At 31.7% G+C, this 27221-nt stretch overlaps 1 protein-coding gene across 3 annotated transcripts in view; it reads right to left on the bottom strand.

Moving 5' to 3' along the window:
- LOC149479934 (zwei Ig domain protein zig-8-like) overlaps positions 1-27221 on the bottom strand; it is a 38848-nt gene that overhangs the window by 3610 nt on the left and 8017 nt on the right. For all 3 annotated transcript variants that reach the window (XM_089707531.1, XM_089707530.1, XM_089707532.1), the window contains exons 2-5: positions 26754-27010; positions 18232-18368; positions 9346-9556; positions 8831-8930 (exon numbers count right to left, since the gene is read on the bottom strand). In XM_089707531.1, the coding sequence (XP_089563657.1) occupies positions 8831-8930; positions 9346-9556; positions 18232-18368; positions 26754-26793 (488 nt within the window). In that variant the 5' untranslated portion in view covers positions 26794-27010. The remainder of the gene's footprint in view (positions 1-8830; positions 8931-9345; positions 9557-18231; positions 18369-26753; positions 27011-27221) is intronic.

The following is a 27221-nucleotide window of genomic DNA, read 5'->3' as shown; positions in this document are numbered from 1 at the left end:
TAATTTGTTTTCAGCTTATTTATGTAATTTATTCCAAATTAGAAATTCGTATTTAATTTTTATTTACGTTTTTTGAAAAAAATTTTTCCTAATTATAATTATTGTAGGTTTATTTACTTTGCGGTTATCGAATGTTTATGTTTTCATACCTATTAGTTAAAATATATATTTTAAACCTGGATAATAAATAGGACAATATTTTTTTTTTTATACTTCAGTATTTGAATATCGTGAAAATTTGAAGTAGGTATCGAAGAGACTACATTGCGAAATGTAGTTTTAATTCCGTTCGTCAGAAATGAAAATAACTGTTAATGTAATGTATTATTCTAGTACTCTATTATTAAACGTTTACCGAAGTTCATTTCTAACTGAGATACATTTTGATAATATAGGTACACTTAAAATATTTTCACTTGAATTGTACACGAATACATTAAGCGCTGATTTGAGAATTTCTGTTTAAATTACGGTATCCATCGCTACCTTACTACTTGGTACTTTCAATACCTAATATTTATACATATTCAAATGAATACATAAATATGTATTCTAAGGTAATATTTTTTATAGATTAGAAAGATAGGTACAATGAAATGAATGCGCTAATCTTTTATATACAGAAGATCACCATCAAACGAAGTTTCAGCTATAATATAATTAGTGTTTCAAATTTAATATTTTCAGTATAGTCTCAATTCAAATTATAAATAGTATCTCAATAAGTTTTTGCTAATTATTATAAATCTTTTTATAATAGGCTTCACGTTCGACGGTAAATCTTAAATATCAATTAAGATCATAATTATTAATTAATTAACGAATCCGTAAAGGTAGACTAATTAATTTTATCGATTTTTGATAGAATTATTACATGGACAAAATTTGTCAACGAATGTTTAGAATTAGAAGTTTATAATTAACGTATTTGTAAAATATATTACATTATAGTAGGTACCTAGCTCATATAAACCAACTATCAAGTTTTTTCTATATCGAAAAACATGCGTATTTCTCTTTTTAATTTAAAAATACCCAACAGTGAGAGCAGTGAAGTATAACCTAATATTTTGAAACTATACAAAACATTTAAAATACATTTAACATGGCAAATGCGTTTTATTAGTCAGTTGAATGTAAAATAGGATATCAGAGTGATACAAACAAACAGCTACAAATTAATAGTGTACAAATAAACTAGCCGTCTGTATGACCTCCCTAGTTAACGTGTATTGTTTAAAATGTTCCGCGAATTCCTATTTGTATTCCTATTTGGCTCTATCAAATTGCATGCTATTTTAGCAATGTAGTACTAATGTAATGGAGTATTGTTTTATTTTGTAAGAGACCGAGACAACAAATACAAGGAAGGTACGATAATAATAATAATATACATGTAAATTTAACCACTTGAACAATAAAAAAAATTCACATTGTATTTAAATTTTAAAGTGTATGAATGCAAAGAAAATTTTAGCATAGTTTTACTGTATATTTAATGAGTCATTTCGTGAAAATATTTACTACTAAAAGGATTAAAACATTTTTGAGCTTTTTGGTAATCCTACATTGATTATCCAACTTTTGGCATATTGCATTCTATTGGGCAATATTAAAGCAAAAGGTTGAAAAAAAAAGAAAGCCTATTAGTGAGCTTACGAACTGAATAATATATTTCTTATACATATAATTAATCAAACCAAATTGAATCAGGCTCTAAAAATAAAGAGGGTACTTCAATTCCCCGATTATAAACCCGAGTAACAATTCTGAATGCGTTATTATAGTAACTTGGCGAACAAGTACGTCTTATATACTCGCCTACATTTTAATGAATCGTAAATATCTGCATCAATGGCCTTGTTAGCATTTAAGCGAGCTTATTCAGTATGTGTATTGCTCCGCAGTACGGGTTGCTTTTGCTTCAAGGGTATAAAACTAGACTATTAATGTCCCACTGCTAGCCTCCCGCTCCAAAACGAGCATGACTATAAACTACAATGCTCCCTCGAGCTTTGAAAGATTATTACTTTGAATTTAAGGTTAAATTTTGCTAAGTAAGTACCTACTAAATGTTGTATTTTAATCACGATTTATGACTGGGCAACTCTCATTTATCGATATATGGTCAAAATAATTAGCTACCGATTGACCCAGATACGCTCGCTACTCGTGTAATATGATTTTAATAATATGTATTAATGATGTATAAATGTATTTATTTTTAAGTATATTATCGAAATATAATATTTCAAGCCGTATTTAAAAATCGAAGCTTGAATTTTTATTTAATTCCTAAACCTTCATTTTTATATAAGGTTTCTACAACTTTTATGTACTGGGCTGGTAGGAGCACTGTAATGAAAGGATAATAACAAGTTTCTAAATTCAATTTTTAATAAAAAGTGCTAACGTTTTATAGAGGCAATTTATGAACTTTTTTGACATTAATTTTTGTGAACATTCTAATTTGGCCTTTATTAATGGTTAACTAGATTTATTACATCATAACATAAAACAATCGTTTGAAAATTCAATCTCACTTTATCATTTTAATTAATACTCCAGAGGCTATAAATTCATTCTGTCACTAAAATAAGGGCAGAACTACTTTATATTTCATGGGATAAATCTGGAATTAGATCGGGATTCTTATTGCAGTTTTTCTCTTCCATTTTAGTCAATAAAAGAACAAACACTATTTTAAAAAATTTAATACTTTATATTCGATACATATCTTCAATAAGCGTAAATCATGTGGCCAAAAACGCAGTAGATGATATGAGTAAAGTGGCCTGAATAAAAAACCCTCTTTCCGCGCGGAGCGTATCATTCTATCAATATTCAAATTGAAGACCCCTCGCCGAGATCTCAGACACATGGTACCATTAAATGGCGATAGGTAAAGAATACTTCACTTAGGCTCCTCCGACCCTTTTATCAGAAAATAAGCTTATCGTGTTTATGGCTGCGCGACCTGAATACTTTGTGCCGAAATTTTATAATGCTGTTACAACTTCATTGAGATATTAAATCTACTTAAACTCATAAGGAAAATATTATTTAGCAGTTGTACCTCCTTTTAAAAAGAATGGTCTTGATATTATTACCGGTTTATCTAATAGGATATGGTACCTCATGGATATAAATAAATAAATAATAATAAATAAAAAACACTTTATTGTACAATGCACAGATATACAATACAATAATATACAAAAAGAATCTTCACCGTACAAATTGGCGGCCTTATCGCTTTGAAGCGATTTCTTCCAGGCAACCTTGGGATATAGGAAAATGAAAAGATTGAAAAAGGTAGATAGTGCATATACAAGGAGTGAATACAAATAAATATAATAGATATGAGTAAGTTATAAAATTACATATAACATAAGAAAGAAAGAAAACGTGCAGAAGAGGATATATAAAAATTTCAAGGATATCTCACCCAAAGAAATACAATCTTGTCTGTATATAGAGCAAGGAATTAAATGTATGTATTTAAAGATTGTGGTTTATATAAAAAAAAACATAAATACCTATTAGTCTGGCAAGGACAAGTAGGTAATTATGATCCAACTTGTACAGATCAAATTTATAATAACATTTCTTGATCATAGAGCAATGTTTTTAAAAGAAACTTGTAATTATTTGATACAACAAAAGCTTTCAGACGAAACTAGAGATCAATACTCCAATTTCATCTCTGAAGCTAAAATTGGTTCAACCGTTTTTAAGATAAGATCAAATAGTCTTGATTAGACAAATTTTAACAGTTTTAAAATTAATAGATGAGAACAAATGGAGAGAATTAATCATTAGTTTCTTCTTATATGTAATTCACGAAAATATTCGTATTATGTCATGTTAAGGGCTTGGTCTAGTAGTGCAAACAAATGCATCCTGTCATCCTATATGTAAATAATACAAATGTACTAAGGGAAAGTTGCTCCACTTAATTTTTATAAATTAAATCATTCGTATGCATAATTTAATATTCGTAATAAGTACCTAAAATGACAATTTGAAACAATTTTCGTGAAAATTACACCAGTTGATTCTTTTTATAAGTACACAAAATTTGCGAATACGTTCTATTGATATCTTCAACTTCATGTTTATATAACTGATCAACTTTAACAAAGAAATTTGGACGAAATATAAAAAAAAATAAGCTTTACATACAAAATGCATAACTCTCTACATTTTTTTAGACCTAAGTTTCTTAGTGAAAGTTGTTCAGTTTCACTAATAAAACGGATAAACAAATTTGTTATATAATAAAAAAAAATGTAATGTTTGTGTAAAAAATTATAAAATAGAAAAATGTGCAAATGAAAACAAAAGATATTTATTTCTGACTAGCTTCAGCCCGCGACTCCGTCCACGCGGATGTCGGTCTTCGCGTGGATGGTTTATTTCTCCATTTTGAACTGGGAAGACGTTTCTCACTAAATTAATATTAGACGATCATGATTCACTCCAGTCCAAACAGCAAATAAGCAGACTTCTACTTCTGCAACGTTTAGTTGTCCCTGAATTTGGAAAAAATAGTCATGATTCTTATCTATGACAAAAGTGTTATTTTTTTGCATTGTATTTCAAATATTAAATTTTTTATTTTTAACCGCATCTTCCGCATTCATGTCTTTTGCCGGAATTAGACATTTAACTTCTACTAGTCCCATTTTCCCTTCTTGATATGGGAGTGTATAAAGTAAATTTTTTAGATATTTCTCGTTATACTTTTAAAAAGTTATTATTGTCATTTTGCTCATTAGGTAAAGTAATTTCGATATCAGTTTTAAGTTTTTTGATACCTGCAATAATAACGTCATAATCGCCTGCACATACTTATCGATTACACCCTGTATACAATCCACCATCCACATTCATAATGTTTTCCTGTCCTCCTCTCCTTTACGCTGTTCACCGATACATTTTAAATGAGTAAATCTGCTACCACTGAAGGATGTTTCATTGTGATCAGCAAATTTTCACCACTGTTGTCGATTATTTGTTTTTCATTTTTAATCAGCAATTGGGAATCATCAGTTTTGTTTTTTGCAGATTGGTGATGTACCCTAACAATACGTCGAAAAGGGAAAGCATCAACGAATTATCGTTTTCGTCCTCTTTTTTTATTCTGTGCGTCTCTGTTACTTGTGTTTGTTTAGTTCTCAACACCCATTGAATTTTCTATGTTATTGTGATCTTCCATTACATCTGAGTTTTGATGATGTGATGATGATCCATTCATTTTAATATTGGTAAATAGAGTTGGTGGACCAAACTAGAAATGGTGGACTAAATTTGTCAGCGCGTCTGTAAGATCAGAATATAAAACCAACATCCTGTATTTAAGTTACAAAATTAATAATCAAACAACATGCCGCTACGTTTAAAATGACTAGAAGAAAAAATTGAAACACCTCGACATATTTGGAATTTTGGAGTAAACAAATCATTTTCCCCGTATGTCCTAAGTTCAAGTTCTCAATACAAGTTTATATTATATTTCGTATTTCTCAAACGAAAAATAAACATTTTTGGAACTTCAAAAAAAAATTATATTATTATAAGAAAATTTATGAGTTTACTTTAGTTTTAACTAGCGACCCGCCCATGCTTCGCATGGGTGCAATGGCGCGGCCGCGGCGGCCGGCCGGTACCGCCACAATCTTCGAAAATATTCACTTAAATCATACGGTGTAAAGGGCCATATAGATCTATATTAAATGAACAATGTATTCAAGGTATTTAATTGGTTAAGGATTAATGCTGTATTGGTTAAAATCGCTTCGAAAATTAACCATTATTTGTCGTAAAAAGTAAATGACAAAAAAAGTTATTGTGGGTTATCCATAAGAGATAGACATATACCATCACGGACTTTTCTGTAGACCTTTTCAATGTGTACAATACTTAGTACATTATTTTGATAAAACTCGTAGGGTTCAGCCTGCGTTTGCAATGTAAGCGGAAAAAATGTAATTATTTACGACATCACATTAGAAACCTCAAAAATAACAGTACTTCTCCACTATTTAATGGATGTTATTATACATATAAACCTTCCTCTTGAATCACTCTATCTAATAAAAAAAACACATCAAAATCCGTTGCGTAGTTTCAAAGATTTAAGCGTACAAAGGGACATAGGGACAGAGAAAGCGACTTTGTTTTATACTATGTAGTGAAGAAACATACATCCCTTTACTGATACCCCGTAAAATAAAAAAATTGTTGCCAATCACCTTTGTAATCTATTTGGTTTCATTAACTTTATGTTCGAAGATAAATTTTTTTCTAGTAGTTACACGCATATTTTTTTCGTTTATTTTCCATATCGAAATCAAATGTTTAAAAATATGAAGATTTGCAAAAAACTAAGATAAAAATAATTAATTAACAAAAATATTAAATTTAATGAAATAGAGCAACTTTCACTTCGGTATGAAGGAAAATCGAGCGTAGAGCACACGTCAGAACGCTCCGGCCCAAGGAGCGCGACTGAAGAAATTCGCTAGGATTTTTCCTAATTATTTTAAATATTTTTTTAATATTTAAAGAATTATCAAAATTCAAAAAAAAAACTTTTTAAAGGATTAATACTCATTGGTCTTCAACCAACTCGAATAAATTAATGGAAAAAATAACTTTTAGCAGTATTTATCAATAGATTTTGTAAGGCAAAAAATGGGAAATTTAATGAATTTATAACGTTCTAATTAAGAAAATCATAAGTTTTTCGGCAATTGTATTCAGCAGTTTTTAATAACGACTATATAAGGATAATAATGCGCTGATCAGATTGTGTAAATTGTAATCGGTTGCAACGTAGTGAGTGCACAAACTTAGCTCGAAATGTCTTTGGGGGAAAGAGACTTATCTTGAAGGCTTGATTAAGGTAACATAAAGTAACTTTATAAATGTGAAAAAATTCACGCGCATTGCGTATATAACACTAATTGATAAACAAGAAAAAAAAATTCAGTTTATCATTTCATTAGCCGGGAAAAAATTGTCAAATAACTTGTTGAAAACGCAATTTTGCTAGACTGCAGCCTTAAGCTAAAATACTACGAAAATTATTACGATTTCACTTGAAATTGTAACTGAAAAGGAAACCAAAGAATAGCATAAAAGAACGGCTGATATTGAGAGGGTGAGTACAATTCGTTTAATGTCCCGCGTAGCTACAAGCGAAAGTCATCGCTTTACAGGAAAACTTAATGTTATTGCAGAGGTCTGCTAGTACAGGTATAACCTTTTAAGTTGATGAGTTAATTCACCTCTACGCTGAAATATAATCTCGATCCACTGAGAGTTAAACTACGTTTTAAATTATTGTAGAGTGTGTAGCATGTGGCACCGCTGGTCTTCTAAATTTGGCAAATATATTTTATAATTTAGTGTTATACGGTTTTGAACTAAATGTAATTTGGAACAAAAATAAATGAATTATCAAATAACTAATGTATTTTTGAACAGTTACATAGAAAATATACATTTTCTTTCTATTTAATCATTAATAAATAACACCTTTTGTGCTGTTACGGCGAAGTTTGACGAGGGTAAATTATTAATAAATAAGCAGCTTGTCCTAATGTTCCAACAGTCTTGATAATGATTTTTTTTTAATGAGTTCACCTTTACCATATAATATTTAATTTATTATAATATGTTTCACAGGTAACCAAGAATTGGTCAAATCCCCAAGTGATTATTATATTTATGTTTATTATATTCGAACACGATTTTACCATTGCTCTAGAATGATTTAGTTAAATGACAATTTTTTTTATAGTTTATAAAACACCACAACTCTTGATTTTTTTTATTTTTATATAATAATCAATACACAATTATTTATTAATGAATGGTCGCTTAAAAGATCAGTGATATTGTTTTCCTGTCAAATGATTTTCATTTTAAAAAGATCATGTTCGTTCGTGGTAAAGTTAAAGGTCAAAAGGTGAACTAGCATTAAGTTCATTTTATAAACATCTACTTAACGGTGTAATAATGGAATACCACTTAAGATTTTGACGTTTTTAATTTTTTTATAAATGTCCAAAGCGATTATCGCCATTTTGAAATGAAATTTAATCAAAACTAGGTCATTGAAGGTTGGGATATTTGCTGTTGTCTGCAAAATTGTTTAGCTATTCCAGGAATGATTCATGAGATGACACGAATCAACACTGAAAAAAATTCGTACAGGCTACATTCCTGGGACTTGACAGCAATTTCATAACTATAACTTTTATCAAGATCACTAGAAGTTTAAATAAAAAATGAAAAACTAAACGGTTTTGATAGCTATGAACAATTTTGAATTTGAGCAAACTTCTACAAAAATAAAAAGTTGTTGTAAATTTGTTCCTCAACTTTGGTTCCTACAATGTTGACTAACGGCGCGATCGATACTTTTTGTTTGTGTTGGAACGATAACTCGATATAATATAAATACGATGAACTTTTAGCGTGTAAACTGCGTAAAATATATTTATTATCAATATTTTTTACGTTTAAATAATTAAATTATATTTTGCAAATATTTTTTTTGTTTATGAAATAAAGGCTGCACGTATACAATTAACACTTCAAGCGTGTTTATTTTTTTAAGCACTCCAATAGCAAGAAAAACAGCGACAAACATTTCCTATCAAATAAGCTAATGGTATATCCCTATTACACTATTTGCTCAGTATACCTATACCTTACATTGCGAATTTAATGAGACATGTTTCTCTCCTAATACAACAGTATTGGGGTACGGTGAACTTAGTAAATGACGGAGGTTTGACGTTTAATCTGCACTTACCTCGGCGGATCAGGGGCGTATTTCGCGACGCAAGTGAGATTGATGTCTGAACCCGCCCTGACGAATAGCTCTGGTCCTGATAGGATTTCAGCCTTCGACACTGTTGGCAAACAGGTTATTGATCTTTACTTTGGCAAGCCGTTTAGATAGGAAGGAGAATGTGTCTCTAAAATTTTACGGCTTTGGAAAAGCGTATTAATATCATTGGCGGGCAGGATGTCGGGCAATCGATTATCCTAATATCATAGCACGGAGATTTTCATAATAAATGACGCTCTGTGTTTTTTAATAAAATAAACAGTGTTTGAGAAATGCATTCACAATTAGATAATTAAATAGTGATGATGAAATTGAAAATGATAAGTCTAAAACGGTTTATTATAAATAATATTTACACTAATTACTAGTTAATACTAAAAAATACTAAAAAAATCGCCACCACTTGATTACTGCATATCTATTTATATGCTCGTACTAGTAATTTGGAACTGCTTATATTCTTTGAAAAAGCTTACCAACAACAGTGAGCCGAAACGACAAGCTAATCTTCGGTTCCGTGGACACTTGGCACTCATACACCCCTGAATCCCGCGGCTGCGCAGGCGACACTCGCAGCGTCCACTCGTCAGAGCCGTCCGCGTGGAGCGCAGCGAAGCGAGCGTCACTGCTGTATGTGTGGACCCCTACGGTTAGAATGTGCAAGTCACGTTTGCGTATCCATGATACCTGGAACAAAAGGAAGCTATATTTAATACTTGAATGACAATTTAACAATGTATAATGATCATAAAGATCGTACTAAATTTCGTATTTATCAAAATTTGCCATTAATTCGGCTTTTATTTTTCAAAGAACATCTAACTGACGCTTTTATACTACATAATATGTATTTCATTAAGCTATAATTTCGTAACTTTTGTTTTTTGAATTGTAGTCAAATTGTAGTATGAAACGCAAGGTACAAATTACAACATACATCTTTTCAGAGAGAGTAGATATGTGAAAAGTCTCATAAATATAAAGCAGGCTAGATGTTACGTTTATAGCTTTCGGACATAGCCTTCGCGCGCGTTGACTTAAACTTAACAAATTATATAATAAAACCTTCCTCGAGAACCTCGCGAGTAGACAGTGGGACTGTGGGACACGGCGGAGGAATTCGTTTTATGATAATATGTAATGTAGTGAATTCGACTGAGAATGATGAGATGAGATAAGAATTGCGATCTTCTTAATTTGAAATCAATTGCTAAAAGATCTATTTCCAAAGCATTGAGATAATATTACTACCTACGTATGGAGGAGACACCACGAACGAAATCTGTGCGCAATTTTTTGCTCTAAGTTTTAAAAAATATTATCTAGTTAGGTACTTACCGATGAAAAGTTATGTTAGTCACTTTTCCGTATTATTTGTGCAATATCGCAACACACACGAAGGCATATTTGATGCGTTTCACTTTAAAACAAATAAAAAATGAGTGTGCAGTTAAGCCATATGGCTTATGTTGAGCGAAACATAAGTGATGTAGGCGGTGTCGTCTCCATATGTATATCTCAATGTTTCAAAGCAATATAATTATAGTATGTCTTGAATAAAATGTAAAAGAACTTCTAGCCGTTCCCCCAATACTTTCCAGATACAAAAAAATCAAAGCCTTTGTTCATACGGATATTGGAATTTGGAACATAGATACATAAATTCGTTTATAAGGTAAATCTGTCATATTGCATATAGATATTAAGTATGATTTGTTCTTTCAACACGTAACACGTTTTAAGGTCGAATTTATTCATTCGTGAAAAAGGATTACGAACAGAAGGCATGATTGATTTGATAAAGAACAAATACAATGTATGAAATGTGTCTGAGTTTGTAAGGTGCTTATGCGAAGCGGAGATAAGCTGATCAGCCAAAGAGCACATAAATATGTCAGATGGATGATTACAGTACAGAAGTCTCTTCAGAAATCATAATATGGTTATATTGCTTAGTGAAGTGCTTTTTTATGGATAATAAAATTATACCGATACACTGGTAAATTAAATTTAGCACAAGATGACTCCAGACACTTATTCCAATTTGTTTATTCTTGGAAATCGAAAATATTAATTTTGTAAGTACATATTTATTAAGTTTAATGAAACAATAGGAATATTCGTCTTGTCCAAAGTTTCAATATTTATTTATGGTATTTATTTCGATACAACTTTGGTCCTCTTGTTTTTGAAAGTGAGGGCTTCGTATACTTATTAATGAAGATAGATTGTGATTAATCGCACTCGTAAATCTAACATAATTTTGAGTTAATGCTTCACTCACGCTTAATACTAATTTCATTAATTGATATAATCTTAACTTGAAGTGCTGATTTTATCATTTATGCAGAATTGACATTAATTAATTCCAACTATACACCACCTTTTTATACTTTCTTACATATATGATAAAACAATGTATGTTTATTCAAAAACACAAATATGTAGATACTAGGTAATAACGACATTCAAACTGAATATAGGCGGATTTGCATATTTAAAGTCCATTTCATCAGCACTGCCGACAGGCATTAATAACAGCATTCACTGCCACTCTCAACTCTGAAAATTCATTTGAAGCTGATTACGCACACAAAAGTAAAAAGCAACTCAGCAAAGCAATTGCTGACCTATTTTCCAATTCTTCAATTTATAGCACCGTATCGAGAGTTCTAGTAGATTTATATTTGCTACGTTTTGCTGCGGGGCTTAAAAAGTTTCTTTGCGTTTAAAAGCTTGGCGGCGCGGCGACGGAACTAACTGGATATAACGGCATATCCCCAACTATTCTTTCGTTCCGCACTAAAGTTTTTATAGGTCAAGCCTAGATCAGTCCGGATTAAATTCATTGTGGAAAAGCGAGGACGGTGCCGACAATGCATTTTTATTACTCCGCGATTTTTTTAATTTAATTACTACAGGATTTCAACTTGTAAAAAGTTCCAAATTTGCATGTGTACTACCTCTCTTTATTCCTATGTATTTTATTAGAGCACAAGACATGAATTATGTTACAATAGCAAGGCTGTTGTTACGCCTAGACTTGTGGCCTAGATATATATATATATATATATATATATATATATATATATATAGACTCATATTATATTTAAGCAGAATACGGTTTGCAGTTCCTCTGTTCCTAAATTTGAGCTGGAATTATTATTTCCATTCTGAATAATACGCTTCTGAAAGTGTGTTTCTTTGTCACACCTGTTGCATTTAGATACTTGTAGTTTCTTGTCTAGCCAGCTGAACATTTTGCCGAATAGAATTTCTAACATCATTATTCTGAGAAAACCCAATGGTCTAAATGGAAAACTGAGAATGTAAGTATGTGTGTATATCAAACTCAATGTTTCAACCTTATCCCTTTTTAAATTCATATCAAAGCCAATAATTCACTGAACGAGCTTTAGTCGATTTTTGGTGTCCTCACAAAATCATAGCGCTTGAAGATACGTGAATCGGAGCAATCTGCGACAGAAATGACTCAGCCCTTTAATAGCAATCTAGTTTCATTCAACTCGAGGCCGCATTGGTGCAAAAAGACTTACATTGGTGAGTTCACAATAGCAAACTGTATTTCAATATATAATCCAAGGAGCTTAACAAGAGTAAAGAACAATTTCAAGTTTCCACTCTTTGTTTCTAACTTTCGCAACAAATTAGATTGTTTACGGTACCTGCTATCCTCATTTAAAATCTTTCTTTAGGTACATTTGCAACGTTCTTTCCAAGATTATTCTGTTTTGAATATTTATAAATAAAATGTTGTGGAGTGAATTTTATATTTACTACTCAAAGAAACCAAGATTAAAATCGAGAATACTACGTTTTACAAAAGCTTTTTAATAAGCAACGTTTTCGAATCAGAGGTTATTCTGATGCACTATTATTATTTATTGTTTGTATTGTACCAATGTTACACGCAGATCAAGTCCCTATTGTTTATACTCTATAAAGAAATTATTATTCATATAACAAAAACAAAAATACAATTTAAACATATTGAACTAACATATAAATACTAAACAAACCGTTGATCGGACATGTTGCATATTTTTTATAGAACACATCATTTTCATTCTACATATTTGTACATATTATATGTTACCGGAAATGCATTAAATATACAAATTCTAGGAAATGTGTATAATTCCGATACCATTTAGGAAATGTATAAAATATTGTTTAAAAAAACTATTTAATGCATAGATATCCTAGGAAATGTATAATTTTCCTTGAAATTGTATATAATTTCTATATCGTATTAGGAAATGTATAAAGTAAATGCTTTATGTAATAAAACAATGTTGTTATTTTTTTATTATATCACTTATTGAGACAATCGGGTTACAGTCATAACATAAAATAATAATAATATGTTCATAATATAATCTTTCTTATTAACATTTCTAAATTCAACTATCTATTAACTTTTAACATAAGTATCACAAAATTCTTTTAAAATCAAATTTTCATTTGGCAAGTAATCAGTCCCCTCGTCCCGCTGTCCCCGCGTACCATCCAATATCTAAAATCTTTTACATTTCCAATTGCTATTTAGGAAATGGATAGATTTCCTAGGAAATGTGTAATGTGTACGTATAAAATAATTTATTTCACACATTTGTGATTTTAGGAATTAGATACATTTCCTAGGAATTGTATACAATGACGGATTTCATACATTTCCGTTAACATATACTCTATCCAATATATTGTATATCAATGTAATTGAGAATATATATAAACAAATTGCTATATAAAATTATTTTCTATATAAAATAGTAAATTGACATAATTATTGTTCCACTTTAATAAATTCATATTACTTGTTTAAACGAACAAACTGGAACAACCTCCGAAATAAATAATTACATAATACAGAATAAAATTTTAATTCATTTCATAAATTAAGTATTTCATACATAAATATTTATTTTAAACATAATATTGGAAATATTGTTATCATTCCTTCAATATTTATTTTATGTTTCCATTGTGATTTTCAAGGTTTATAATATTATAATTGCAATATATTGTGCCAGTTTAAGCGTAATAATCGTTTCAAATATCTGATATATTATATACAAACTAGAGGTCCGCCCCGGCTTCGCCCGTGGCACATATTTCGCAATAAAAGCTAGCCTATGTCCTTTCTCGGGTATCAAAATATCTCCATACCAAATTGGTTCAGTAGTTAAGGCGTGATTGAGTAACAGACAGACAGACAGAGTTACTTTCGCATTTATAATATTAAGTATGGATATAGATATTAAATAAAAGAAACATTAATCATAGAGCTGTTTATATTATGTTTATAATCATTAACGTCATAATAGGTAACAATGATTGATTGGAATATCGTTTGATATTCACCCATCAATCACAAAGAACACTTATATTACAAATATAAGTTTAGTATATTTATTTTGAAATATTTAAGCAATGAGATAATAAAATTTATCGATTGACGATAAGGTAGAGCATACCCCGTAGCCTTGCCAATTTTAAGTACTAAGTATTTATCTGAACTGATTTTACATAGAACCAAAAAGTTTACAATTTGTTCCAAGAACTATGTTAAGTTATGATTATTGCGATGATTTACATTCAAAGGCTTTGTTTGATTGATCATTTTGAAAATACAAATCTCAGGAAGTATTGGTTGGATTGAAAAACTATTTTTGTAATCCTTTATAACGAAGAATCTATTCTTTACACCGAAGAAAATGCGCTTAAATAATCTGCTAAGCTAATAAGTACCTAGAGTACATATAATTGAATATTAAATATAGAGCAATATCATTTTGATAATTTTTAGGAGTATTTTGATATAAGTATATGAAATATATTGCATAGGCTGGAATGCTCCTTCTATATGTTCTGTACACTAGCCTTAGTTAAGTGGCATATAATATTGGCATCTTTTCTTTTTTCTCCTGACGAAACATCATCATTCCCCTGAGAATTTTCTTTGACCACGCGAGCCAAACCGCGGGCGAACAGTAAAATAATATACGTACATACGTTGTTTTTCGGTTTAATGTACTTACGAATAGGTTTCTAACGTTTTTTAAAGAATACCCCCTAAAATTACTTATGAATTACAAGGCACTTACGCTACACTGTTTTGTATCAATGAAATAGACAGATAGTAGTGCAGAAAGTGTAGAACAAAAGAGTAGGTTCTCGGAGATCTTTTCATTTTGTGGTTTTGAACTGTGGTAAGCGTCAGGCCGACCCCTTGACATCAGATGACCCATTTCACTCTTATTGAATAAAAATGTAGTGCTTAACCTTCACCTAAAAAATCGGCAGTCAAATCTACTGACTTAAAAGTGCTTAAAACGACGTGGTTGTTAAATGGTACCTATGGCCATTAGAGAGTTCAAAAGCAATTTAAAAACTAAATGATAGCAAACATTAGATATTTTTATTTTTGTAAATCAACAAACAACAGACAACTCATTCTAGAAACAACGATAAAAGAAAGTTCTCTTTGTCTAGATACTTTAAAATTCCAATTGCAAACAGTGTTGTTCCCTTTTTTAGAAAGGTTTTATTGTTGCTGTGGAAGCCTTTAATGTTAGCAGCTGCAACCGTCTTATACAATTCTTTCTCACATAGAATTTAAAATATGTACGGACGGATTTATATGGAACTTCCATATCTTATCATAAAAGCAGCATGAATTATTGCATATACGAGAAATAGAAATAAACGTGAGATGAATCACATCTGTTTTTTTTGCATCCGTTTATTTTGTTATTCTTTTATTTATTTGTGTTTTTATTAATATAAAAACTTACATTAGTTGATAATTATATATCAATTATGAAAAGCCTAGCCATAGGCACTAAAGCTTGCTGAATCCTTATCATGACATTTCTTATATTGATATAAAAGTATACCTACATAATATTCTATGGAATCATTAATATTGAACAGCGACTAGAACGCAGTAACAAGGTTGATTCACTCAGAGCACAGATGGTCTAGAATAATATGTATTGTCGTCTTACTGCAACATACAGGTGAACCAAGCAAAACTGGGACGAACAGATGCTTTGAGCTTGTAGTTAATAATGGATTTTTAACAAAGGTTATATGGAATCTTTAAGATGACTTCTTATTATATTTATTATTTTCCTAATATTTGCGGAAATTAAGTATTTAGTCGGCACCAAATTGGCAATAAAGATTTGTAATTCTGTAAGAAGTTGGCACTTGATTTATTTTCAATAATGCTCAGTCAGACGGCTTATAATAAAATAATTGTGCAGGAACTCTATCTGCCATATTGGAAAGAAACGTGGGATAATCCATACTAATATTATAAATGCGAAAGTAACTCTGTCTGTCTGTCTTTTACTCAATCTCGCCTAAACTACTGAACCAATTTGCATGAAATTTGGTATGGAGATATTTTGATACCCGAGAAAGGACCTACCTTTTATTGCGAAATATGTACCACGGGCGAAGCCGGCGCGGACCTCTAGTATATATAAATTGCTTACAAGGCGTGGGCGATGTGAGAATATTATTAGATTTTTCTTTAGTCTGTAGGGCGGACTAATGATGAGAGTTTTTCACTCAATATATTATGTATTTCTATTCCTATTACTCAATCAATATAAAAATGCGACGTACCTAATATTTTCTAGCGAACCCAAGAAAATATTATTCACATTAATGTTTTAGATATGTATATAAGAACATGACAAGCGTTTGTACGATTTCCATATAATTGCATGAATGTTAATCGTTAATACCTATTGAGAGAATTATACCTAAACCACCTAAACACAATTTATGCTGTATTGAAATCAAGTTTTTCATATTGAATAAAAGTTTCACACATCGGAACATAAGAAATTATATCCAAAATATAAGGAATCATATTTTGACGTCTATACAAATTTTCTTTTTCCACGTAGCCCAATATAACAAAAGATCGTTTGAGCAACAAAGCGGAGGGGTATGCATATATGTAGTTTCGCGAACGGCATGCAATAGGTCAAAGTTAGAAACACATAGCTATTCGTATAACTTTCACTATAAATTGGTTTTGAAGTGCACTTTCAAAAGTAACTCTAAATTGTGCAATAGATACCAAGCAACGATGAGTAAATTATATAGAGTTTTAAAACTAAACGTTGAGAATAACATTCAATAAAAAATGTCTTTGTTATGAGCTTATACCATTATTAATAAGAGTCGACTTGAATTCTATTAATTTTATACAATCTTTGTCCATTGTGTTTAACACTTAACCTTTTTCATATAAATTTTTGGAAAAGATTAACCAAATACTGTTGTAGGTTTCACATTTTAAAAATATTTCTACCTAAAACATAAAAACGAAAAAGCCATTAAAGATTTGTTTTCAGCACAAAAGCGAGCACAAAAAGAAATCTATCATTTTCACATCGACAAACAGTTATGATATTCTCGAACAAAATACAAATTCATTTCAATATTTCGTATTCATTCAAGCAACACGGTCTCAGTGGGATAAAGTTCATTTCATCGGCCACTATCAACAAATAACATCGATAGAGAGCTTAAGCCTAACCACCTGAAGTCACGACCGTAAGTCCAAAATAGATTTAACACCCGTATGAAATATTGCCGCACATAACTTTGTAATTATGCCTGTAACTGACTCGATAAGGAAACTTATTAAACCATGTAGAGTTTAATTAACAAGCGATTGTTGTCGTTTGAATTTTTATTTGGATTAGTTAAATTTAAGCTATTATTTAAATGCAGGCTCATCAGTTTTATTATTATGTAGTAAAATAAGTTGTAGAATTTACGTTTTGAAAAACAACCTGCGTAAAATTAATTAAAGTTTGTTTTTATAGTTACTTGTTTTTCCACATGGGCTTTACTTTTTAATAATATGATATGCTATCTATTTAAAACACAATAATTATTATTATTATCGTGAACCAATTATAACAAACAGAAAGCCCACACAATGTGCTAATTAATCTTAGATTAATCGGTATCACAGAGAATATAGAACCTTTAACTGTTATTACTGAACGTTTAAAAATGAAATTTTATATTTATTAATGAATTTGATACGAATTTTCGTTAATTAAGAACTTAAAATATGAATATAATTTTAATTTAATATCTGAAAATATATTTTTTATTTTCATTTCATTTCAATACTATAATATAACTTTCTAATGTCTTATTGATGTAATTTGTATGCAATTATAACTACCTCTTATAAACATGACAATATATTTCCTAATATCTCCAATAAACTCTTCAGGGTTAACCCTATTGCGAAATGCACATAATATTATGATACGAAATAGAAACAAAACAATTCATACCGCTCTGTCAGCAAGGTTGCGCACTCTACAATGCAGATAGGCGGGCTGCCCCACGGCGGCGGTCGCCTCTCGCCTCGTCGTGTTGTCGAAGTACGGCTGCCCTAGAGGCTCCCAGCCTCCGCCGCCTGCTGTCACACCTGTCCACAAGTTAACACACTGTTGTAACATATCACGAGCCTTGACTGCTTTGAAAACTGTTACTTCAATGGTCCTGTTTACAAACGCAGGGGATTGATTGACACAATGTAGTGCCCTGATTTAATGGTTATTTTTCTCATTTTAGAGATAATTGTTTGTGTGTATTTTCTGTATGAATGTGTCTAAATAAAAATCGCCTATCAATTAAAGTTATACGCTTTCGTAAAATAAACCTACCTTCGACTAAGGCGGAAGAATGGAAATTTGCTTTTGAAAGGCCTGTAACACAACATTTTATTTACATAGCACGTCGGTTAACGCTCAAAAGTGCTGAAATAAAAAATAACGGGACGTGACGGGAAACAAAATACATTTTATCGTCACCGGGGATCGCCTTAATGGAGGCTTTCGGACAAATTCGGCTAAGGGTGAAATCATATTTGCCCTAAATTTTGGTTAGACCTGTCCACATTATGACTCAAAAGCAAGGATTACTGCCAGATGAATTTAGATTTAATAGATCTTTAATTTTAAGCTGTTCTTTATGAATATAATCACCGCATTATGTGGATGAATTCCTAGTACAATGAGCAAATTAAAAACAAACATCACTGTTTGCTGTTATTTTTGAAGTGAAACTTCTTTATCGGGGGTGGACAAAAATTTTGTGAGACATTTTTTGCGTTACGCCGCGCGCGTTACATTTTTTGCGTTACGCCGCGCGCGTTACATTTTTTGCGTTACGCCGCGCGCGTTACATTTTTGCGTTACGCCGTACTCGTGACTATATACATGTTATATTAAAGTGATCAGCAAAATCAAAGGGTTTGTTTTAATTCTAATTCCAGTGAATTTCTAAAAAAAGTAAATAAGTAATTATATCTATTTTTTTAATAAGTACTTAGGTGTAATAATGGTATTTATTTTTCTAAGTTATTTATGATTAACCTCACTTTTTGATTGTATTTTTCAATACACCACGTGGGTGGAATTATGGTATCAATTTTTTCTAATACTTGAATGTTGATTGTGGTATTTATTTTTCTAAAATTGTATTTAAAGTTAACCTCAGTTTTTGATTGAATTTTTTAAAACACCAACACGTGGGCGTGATCATGTTATTTATTTTTCAAGTTATTTAAGCTTAACCTCTTATCTGTCTTAATATGTATATATTATGTACTATGTGCGTCATTAATTTCTGACTGTTTCGAGATTTGGTGCAAAATAAAACAGTGTGTAAATAAAATTAAACAATTGAGTAAAAGTATAATTTCATAGATAACACGTTGAGAAGTTCCCTGTATAAATATATAATATACATATCTTGTATAAATACATACATAATATGCCTATATAGATCTTTACTCAATTGTTTTATTTTATTGATTTTTTACAAATTTTATTTACACACTATTTTATTTTGCACCAAATTTCGAAACAGTCAGAAATTAATGACGCACATATTATATATACATACTTACGTTTTAATATAGAATATTTTTTTTATTTTACAACCTTTACAACTTGATCATTAGGAATTTATTACCTCTATTGTTCGAACAAAAATAAGTTACCGACTTTAAGAACGTGCCGACAATGTAAGTACACTATTGTTTCTTAGAAAACATTTTAGGAGTATACGATAATAAATCTATGACTCACGTAAACACGTGTTTGCTTGATTGGTGTCAGGTGTTCAATTATAATTTTATGAATTCAAAATTTATAAGAATAAACCTCAAACTCTCTGTCCAATCAAAATCCGCCTAAGTCGAAATCCTTTATAAGCTGAAAACGGCAGTGGCCGGCGTAAATATTCAAATAGGTAGCGAGGAGCGAAGCGACGAGCATCTTAGGTTAACTTTTGAACTACCGCACGAGCCGAGCGAGCGAAGCGAGCGAGTTGCAGCAGCGGCCGGTGTAAATATTTAAATAGGTAGCGAGGAGCGAAGCGACGAGCATCTTAGGTTAACTTTTGAACTACCGCACGAGCCGAGCGAGCGAAGCGAGCGAGTTGCAGCAGCGGCCGGTGTAAATATTTAAATAGGTAGCGAGGAGCGAAGCGACGAGCATCTTAGGTTAACTTTTGAACTACCGCACGAGCCAAGCGAGCGAAGCGAGCGAGTCGCGGCAGTGGCCGGCGTAAATATTCAAATAGGTAGCGAGGAGCGAAGCGACGAGCATCTTAGGTTAACTTTTGAACTACCGCACGAGCCGAGCGAGCGAAACGAGCGAGTTGCAGCAGCAGCCGGTGTAAATATGTAAATAGGTAGCGAGGAGCGAAGCGACGAGCATCTTAGGTTAACTTTTGAACTACCGCACGAGCCGAGCGAGTGAAGCGAGCGAGTTGCAGCAGCGGCCGGTGTAAATATTTAAGTAGGTAGCGACGAGCGTGTGACTAACGTATTTCTTTAATATTGTATATAGTAAATTATTTTTTGAAAAATAAGGACATAAAGAAGTTTCACTTCTTACGTGTGTACTCTAGTACACGCACACATTTTTTTTTACAGTACACGAATATTACAATAAGTGTTTAATTGTAACGATTCAACAACTTTCTCAATTAAAATTTTTAATAAGTACACCGTAATTCAAATATCAGATTTTTTTATATCAAGATTAAAATAATCCACGAATTTAAAGTATGTATAAAAATAACAACGCTTTAAATAAAATTCCAACAAAGCAACATAATTTTAATCGAGAAAGCACTAAGGAAACACGACTGGTTTTCATTAAAAACTTGGCCCGCATGTAAATAAATGAAAACTACTTGAATTAATTTGTACGTTATTATAAAACCAAACAATATTTGCGTAATCTGAACACATTGTGTGCTTTCTGTTTCCATAGTAAATGTTGTTTTATATTTGCGGTTAATAAATGCATTAAGCTTAATTTGCTTTTTAATTTATGACACATCTGATACGATTTGTAATATATATTTGGTTATGTGTTCTTATTTTCAATTCGAATGTTACAGAAATTTTAATGAGTGGTTGTTTTATACGAAGGCTATAATTTTAACTTAATAGCATCGTAATTCAATGTGGGGGTTTTAAATCAGCTAACATAGGTTGTAAAGCTTTTAAAAATAACCATTGCGTATATTTTCACTTTTAATTACACTTGATGGCAATCTTTGATATTTTACCAAAAAAGGGTACAATGCTTTCTTTACACTTTGGGCAATACAATAATATTTTAGTAAGAAATGGCTACCTATAGATCTTATATATTAACTTGCATTTAACATACAGAAACATAATATAAAAATTTTGTTTACAGAAGCATTTTAGACTAAGCTTTGCATCTAGTGAACGAAAAATTGTCTGCCCATAAAAGTAATGGATACAAGGACTATAACTATTATTGAGATAGTCAGAGGTAAGCCTTTTACGGGTTATCGTTATTATCTCGTTTTCCTTTTTATCTTTCACCAGTAAAACTTTATTGAAGTGAAACTTCTTTATCGGGGGTGGACAAAAATTTTGTGAGACATTTTTTGCGTTACGCCGCGCGCGTTACATTTTTTGCGTTACGCCGCGCGCGTTACATTTTTTGCGTTACGCCGCGCGCGTTACATTTTTGCGTTACGCCGTACTCGTGACTATATACATGTTATATTAAAGTGATCAGCAAAATCAAAGGGTTTGTTTTAATTCTAATTCCAGTGAATTTCTAAAAAAAGTAAATAAGTAATTATATCTATTTTTTTAATAAGTACTTAGGTGTAATAATGGTATTTATTGAAGTGAAACTTCTTTATCGGGGGTGGACAAAAATTTTGTGTAACATTTTTGCGTTACGCCGCGCGCGTGACATTTTTGCGTTACGCAGTACTCGTGACATTTTTGCGTTACGCCGTACTCGTGACTATATACATTATACATGTTATATTAAAGTGATCAGCAAAATCAAAGGGTTTGTTTTAATTCTAATTCCAGTGAATTTCTAAAAAAAGTAAATAAGTAATTACATCTATTTTTCTAATACTTAGGTGTAATAATGGTATTTATTTTTCTAAGTTATTTATGATTAACCTCACTTTTTGATTGTATTTTTCAATACACTAACACGTGGGTGGAATTATGGTATCAATTTTTTCTAATACTTGAATGTTGATTGTGGTATTTATTTTTCTAAAATTGTATTTAAAGTTAACCTCAGTTTTTGATTGAATTTTTTAAAACACCAACACGTGGGCGAGATCATGTTATTTATTTTTCAAGTTATTTAAGCTTAACCTCTGTCATAATAATATGTATATACTATGTGCGTCATTAATTTCTGACTGTTTCGAGATTTCGACATTAGGAATTTATATTTATTACCTCTATTGTTCGAACAAAAATAAGTTACCGCCTTTAAGAACTTGGCGACAATGTAAGTACAGTATTGTTTCTTAGAAAACATTTTAGGAGTATACGATAATAAATCTATGACTCACGTTAACACGTGTTTGCTTGATTGGTGTTCAATTATGATTTTGTGAATTCAATATTTATAAGAATAAACCTCAAACTCTTTATGTCCAATCAAAATCCGCCTAAGTCGAAATCATTTATAAGTTGAAAACTCTATATAACTCGAATTTTTTGGCGTCTCCCTTGGTCTTTTGAACTACCGCACGAGCTGAGCGAGCGAAGCGAGCGAGTCGCGGCAGTGGCCGGCGTAAATATTCAAATAGGTAGCGAGGAGCGAAGCGAAGAGCATCTTAGGTTAACTTTTGAACTACCGCACGAGCCGAGCGAGCGAAGCGAGCGAGTTGCAGTAGCGGCCGGTGTAAATATTTAAATAGGTAGCGAGGAGCAAAGCGACGAGCATCTTAGGTTAACTTTTGATTTTTGAACTACCGCACGAGCCGAGCGAGCGAAGCGAGCGAGTTGCAGCAGCGGCTGGTGTAAATATTTAAATAGGTAGCAAGGAGCGAAACGACGAGCGTGTTAGACTAACGTATTTCTGTAATATTGTATACAAGCTGTGCCGCGCGGTTTCACCCGCGTGGCTATGCTCCTGTTGGTCTTAGCGTGATAATATATAGCCTATATTACTCGTGGATAATGTAGCTTTCGAATGGTGAAAGAATTTTTAAAATCGGTCCAGTAGTTTATGAGCCTATTCATTACAATCAATCAAACAAACAAACAAAGTTTTCCTCTTTATAATATTACTGTAGATAGTAAATTATTTTTTGAAAAATAAGGTCATAAAGAAGTTTCACTTTTTACGTGTGTACTCTAGTACACGCACACATTTTTTTTTTCTAAGTTATTTATGATTAACCTCACTTTTTGATTGTATTTTTCAATACACCACGTGGGTGGAATTATGGTATCAATTTTTTCTAATACTTGAATGTTGATTGTGGTATTTATTTTTCTAAAATTGTATTTAAAGTTAACCTCAGTTTTTGATTGAATTTTTTAAAACACCAACACGTGGGCGTGATCATGTTATTTATTTTTCAAGTTATTTAAGCTTAACCTCTTATCTGTCTTAATATGTATATATTATGTACTATGTGCGTCATTAATTTCTGACTGTTTCGAGATTTGGTGCAAAATAAAACAGTGTGTAAATAAAATTAAACAATTGAGTAAAAGTATAATTTCATAGATAACACGTTGAGAAGTTCCCTGTATAAATATATAATATACATATCTTGTATAAATACATACATAATATGCCTATATAGATCTTTACTCAATTGTTTTATTTTATTGATTTTTTACAAATTTTATTTACACACTATTTTATTTTGCACCAAATTTCGAAACAGTCAGAAATTAATGACGCACATATTATATATACATACTTACGTTTTAATATAGAATATTTTTTTTATTTTACAACCTTTACAACTTGATCATTAGGAATTTATTACCTCTATTGTTCGAACAAAAATAAGTTACCGACTTTAAGAACGTGCCGACAATGTAAGTACACTATTGTTTCTTAGAAAACATTTTAGGAGTATACGATAATAAATCTATGACTCACGTAAACACGTGTTTGCTTGATTGGTGTCAGGTGTTCAATTATAATTTTATGAATTCAAAATTTATAAGAATAAACCTCAAACTCTCTGTCCAATCAAAATCCGCCTAAGTCGAAATCCTTTATAAGCTGAAAACGGCAGTGGCCGGCGTAAATATTCAAATAGGTAGCGAGGAGCGAAGCGACGAGCATCTTAGGTTAACTTTTGAACTACCGCACGAGCCGAGCGAGCGAAGCGAGCGAGTTGCAGCAGCGGCCGGTGTAAATATTTAAATAGGTAGCGAGGAGCGAAGCGACGAGCATCTTAGGTTAACTTTTGAACTACCGCACGAGCCGAGCGAGCGAAGCGAGCGAGTTGCAGCAGCGGCCGGTGTAAATATTTAAATAGGTAGCGAGGAGCGAAGCGACGAGCATCTTAGGTTAACTTTTGAACTACCGCACGAGCCAAGCGAGCGAAGCGAGCGAGTCGCGGCAGTGGCCGGCGTAAATATTCAAATAGGTAGCGAGGAGCGAAGCGACGAGCATCTTAGGTTAACTTTTGAACTACCGCACGAGCCGAGCGAGCGAAGCGAGCGAGTTGCAGCAGCAGCCGGTGTAAATATGTAAATAGGTAGCGAGGAGCGAAGCGACGAGCATCTTAGGTTAACTTTTGAACTACCGCACGAGCCGAGCGAGTGAAGCGAGCGAGTTGCAGCAGCGGCCGGTGTAAATATTTAAGTAGGTAGCGACGAGCGTGTGACTAACGTATTTCTTTAATATTGTATATAGTAAATTATTTTTTGAAAAATAAGGACATAAAGAAGTTTCACTTCTTACGTGTGTACTCTAGTACACGCACACATTTTTTTTCTCATACATTCTGTTTCATTGCATAGGGTAATATTAATTTTTATAACCTAACTATTGTTTGCCATGTAAGGCAGCGTGAGAACATAGCCGGACGGCGCCAACTCTACGCCCCATAAAGATTTCGTCTCCAAATCCCGATGCTTTTGATTTGAAATATAGTAATTAGTTTATGATCACCGTTATATAGTTTACGATAGATGATAATTTATATATCTACTTAAAATATATATTTTTGAGTTTTTTCAGTGGTTCTGAAAATAGCTTGTAAACTTGTTTTATAGGCCTAAGTGATATCTATAGTATCTGAAGAACGTTTACCGGGTTCGATAGGTATTCTGTATGTACAGACGTGTATATAAATATTTATTATGTTAAATAATAGAAAGGTAGCTATTTATTTATTCCAACAATTATAAAATAACACAGTAAAAGTTGTAGGTCCCGACCTAGCACCATATTTATATGGAACGCGAGTGTGCTTGTAACTGTCAAGACTATTTAAAAAGGTTAAGTTTTACGTAAATGGAATGTATGTGATTTATTTGATTTAAAAAATCCTTTAGCTTTTTTAATTTAAACAGTATTATGATGCTTTAAACGCGTTTACTTTAATCTTTGTGTTTTTGTTTAAAGAATGTTTGTTTGTAGAAAATATTGACATGATAACATTTCTTGTCTGTTTCTGAATTTCATTTCTAACATAATTTGTATGAAAGATACCTTTATTTTGCTATTTCCTATTGATGTGTGCGAAAAATAGTAAGATGTGAAAGGGTTGTTTAAATAACAGGTCTCAAAATGTGTATAGGTACTCCGATAAATAATTCATAGATATTCTAGAATACTATAATAGGTGCTGACCAATTACGCAACTATTAAGATAAAGAGGGATGAATGATTCAGTGTTCAAACTTAAAACCAATTTCCATACCGATTTTAATTTGTGTTTAATTTATAGTTTTATATTTTTACTAGATCGTAAAGAAAATTCCCATGAGAATGAGATATTACACCGCGGTAAAAGGACCGTTATAAAGCACTCTATAATCTTATACCTGATAGCCAAAAGTATAGCCTATACATATTATAAAACGGCCCTTGCAAGAGAAATACAAACAAAGGACCGTACGTACATTAGGACCAGTAAGGACGTAATAATTTTACTAACGATGCTTAGATAATTAATTTATAATTCTACTAGATTTCCGCCCGCGGCTTCGCCCGCGTTTGCAAAGGAAAACCCGCATAGTTCCCGTTCCCGTGGGATTTCCGGGATAAAAGCTATCCTATGTGTTAATCCAAGTTACCCTCTATACGTGTGCTAAATTTCATTGTAAACAAACATCCATACATCCATACATCCTTACAAACTTTCGCCTTTATAATATATTATATTAGACGTACTAAATATTCTCCTTACAAAAGTAGGTACCCTGTTTTTCCGTTGTAGAGCAACACTATTCCACTTCTACATGACAACTCTATTTCATATTCAAAACGTATATATTAAATAAGAAAATGAAACTTACCAAACAATATGAAAATACAGCTGAGCTTCGCCGCCCACATTGCGTAATGCTTGCACTTTCACATTATGCGTCCACTAAAATATATGAAAACACTTCACAACATCCACTTGAACTCGGCATAATTCAGTGTTCACGGCAGTTTGTTTTTCGCATTGCAGCGTCACTCGTCACTTCAAATGTTTATGAACTTGCTGTTGATTAAACAATTTCCTTTTACCACTTTATCCACATTTATTGGCACAGTTCTTTTCTAAAACCTGTGTTTAAAAATTAATTGTTATAACATGTAGTGCTTTCACTCAATAAAAAGAAATTTGCGTATAAAATAAAACTTTCAAAGTATAAGTGAACGAAACCTTAATATTTTTATTTTATGTCTTACTTCAAAATCGACAATAAACCTGTTCTGTGAAGTGAAAAATGAGTGTCCTATTTTCATACACTGATAAGATCTTAAATGACTTTGTA

This window comes from Colias philodice, chromosome 19 (assembly GCF_061535455.1).
Source record: "Colias philodice isolate Cphi_HAF_F1 chromosome 19, ilColPhil1 Martin Lab GWU primary, whole genome shotgun sequence".
Taxonomy (NCBI): domain Eukaryota; kingdom Metazoa; phylum Arthropoda; class Insecta; order Lepidoptera; family Pieridae; genus Colias; species Colias philodice.
Note: the sequence above shows the minus strand (reverse complement) of the source record. Positions and strands in the feature narration are given on the sequence as shown.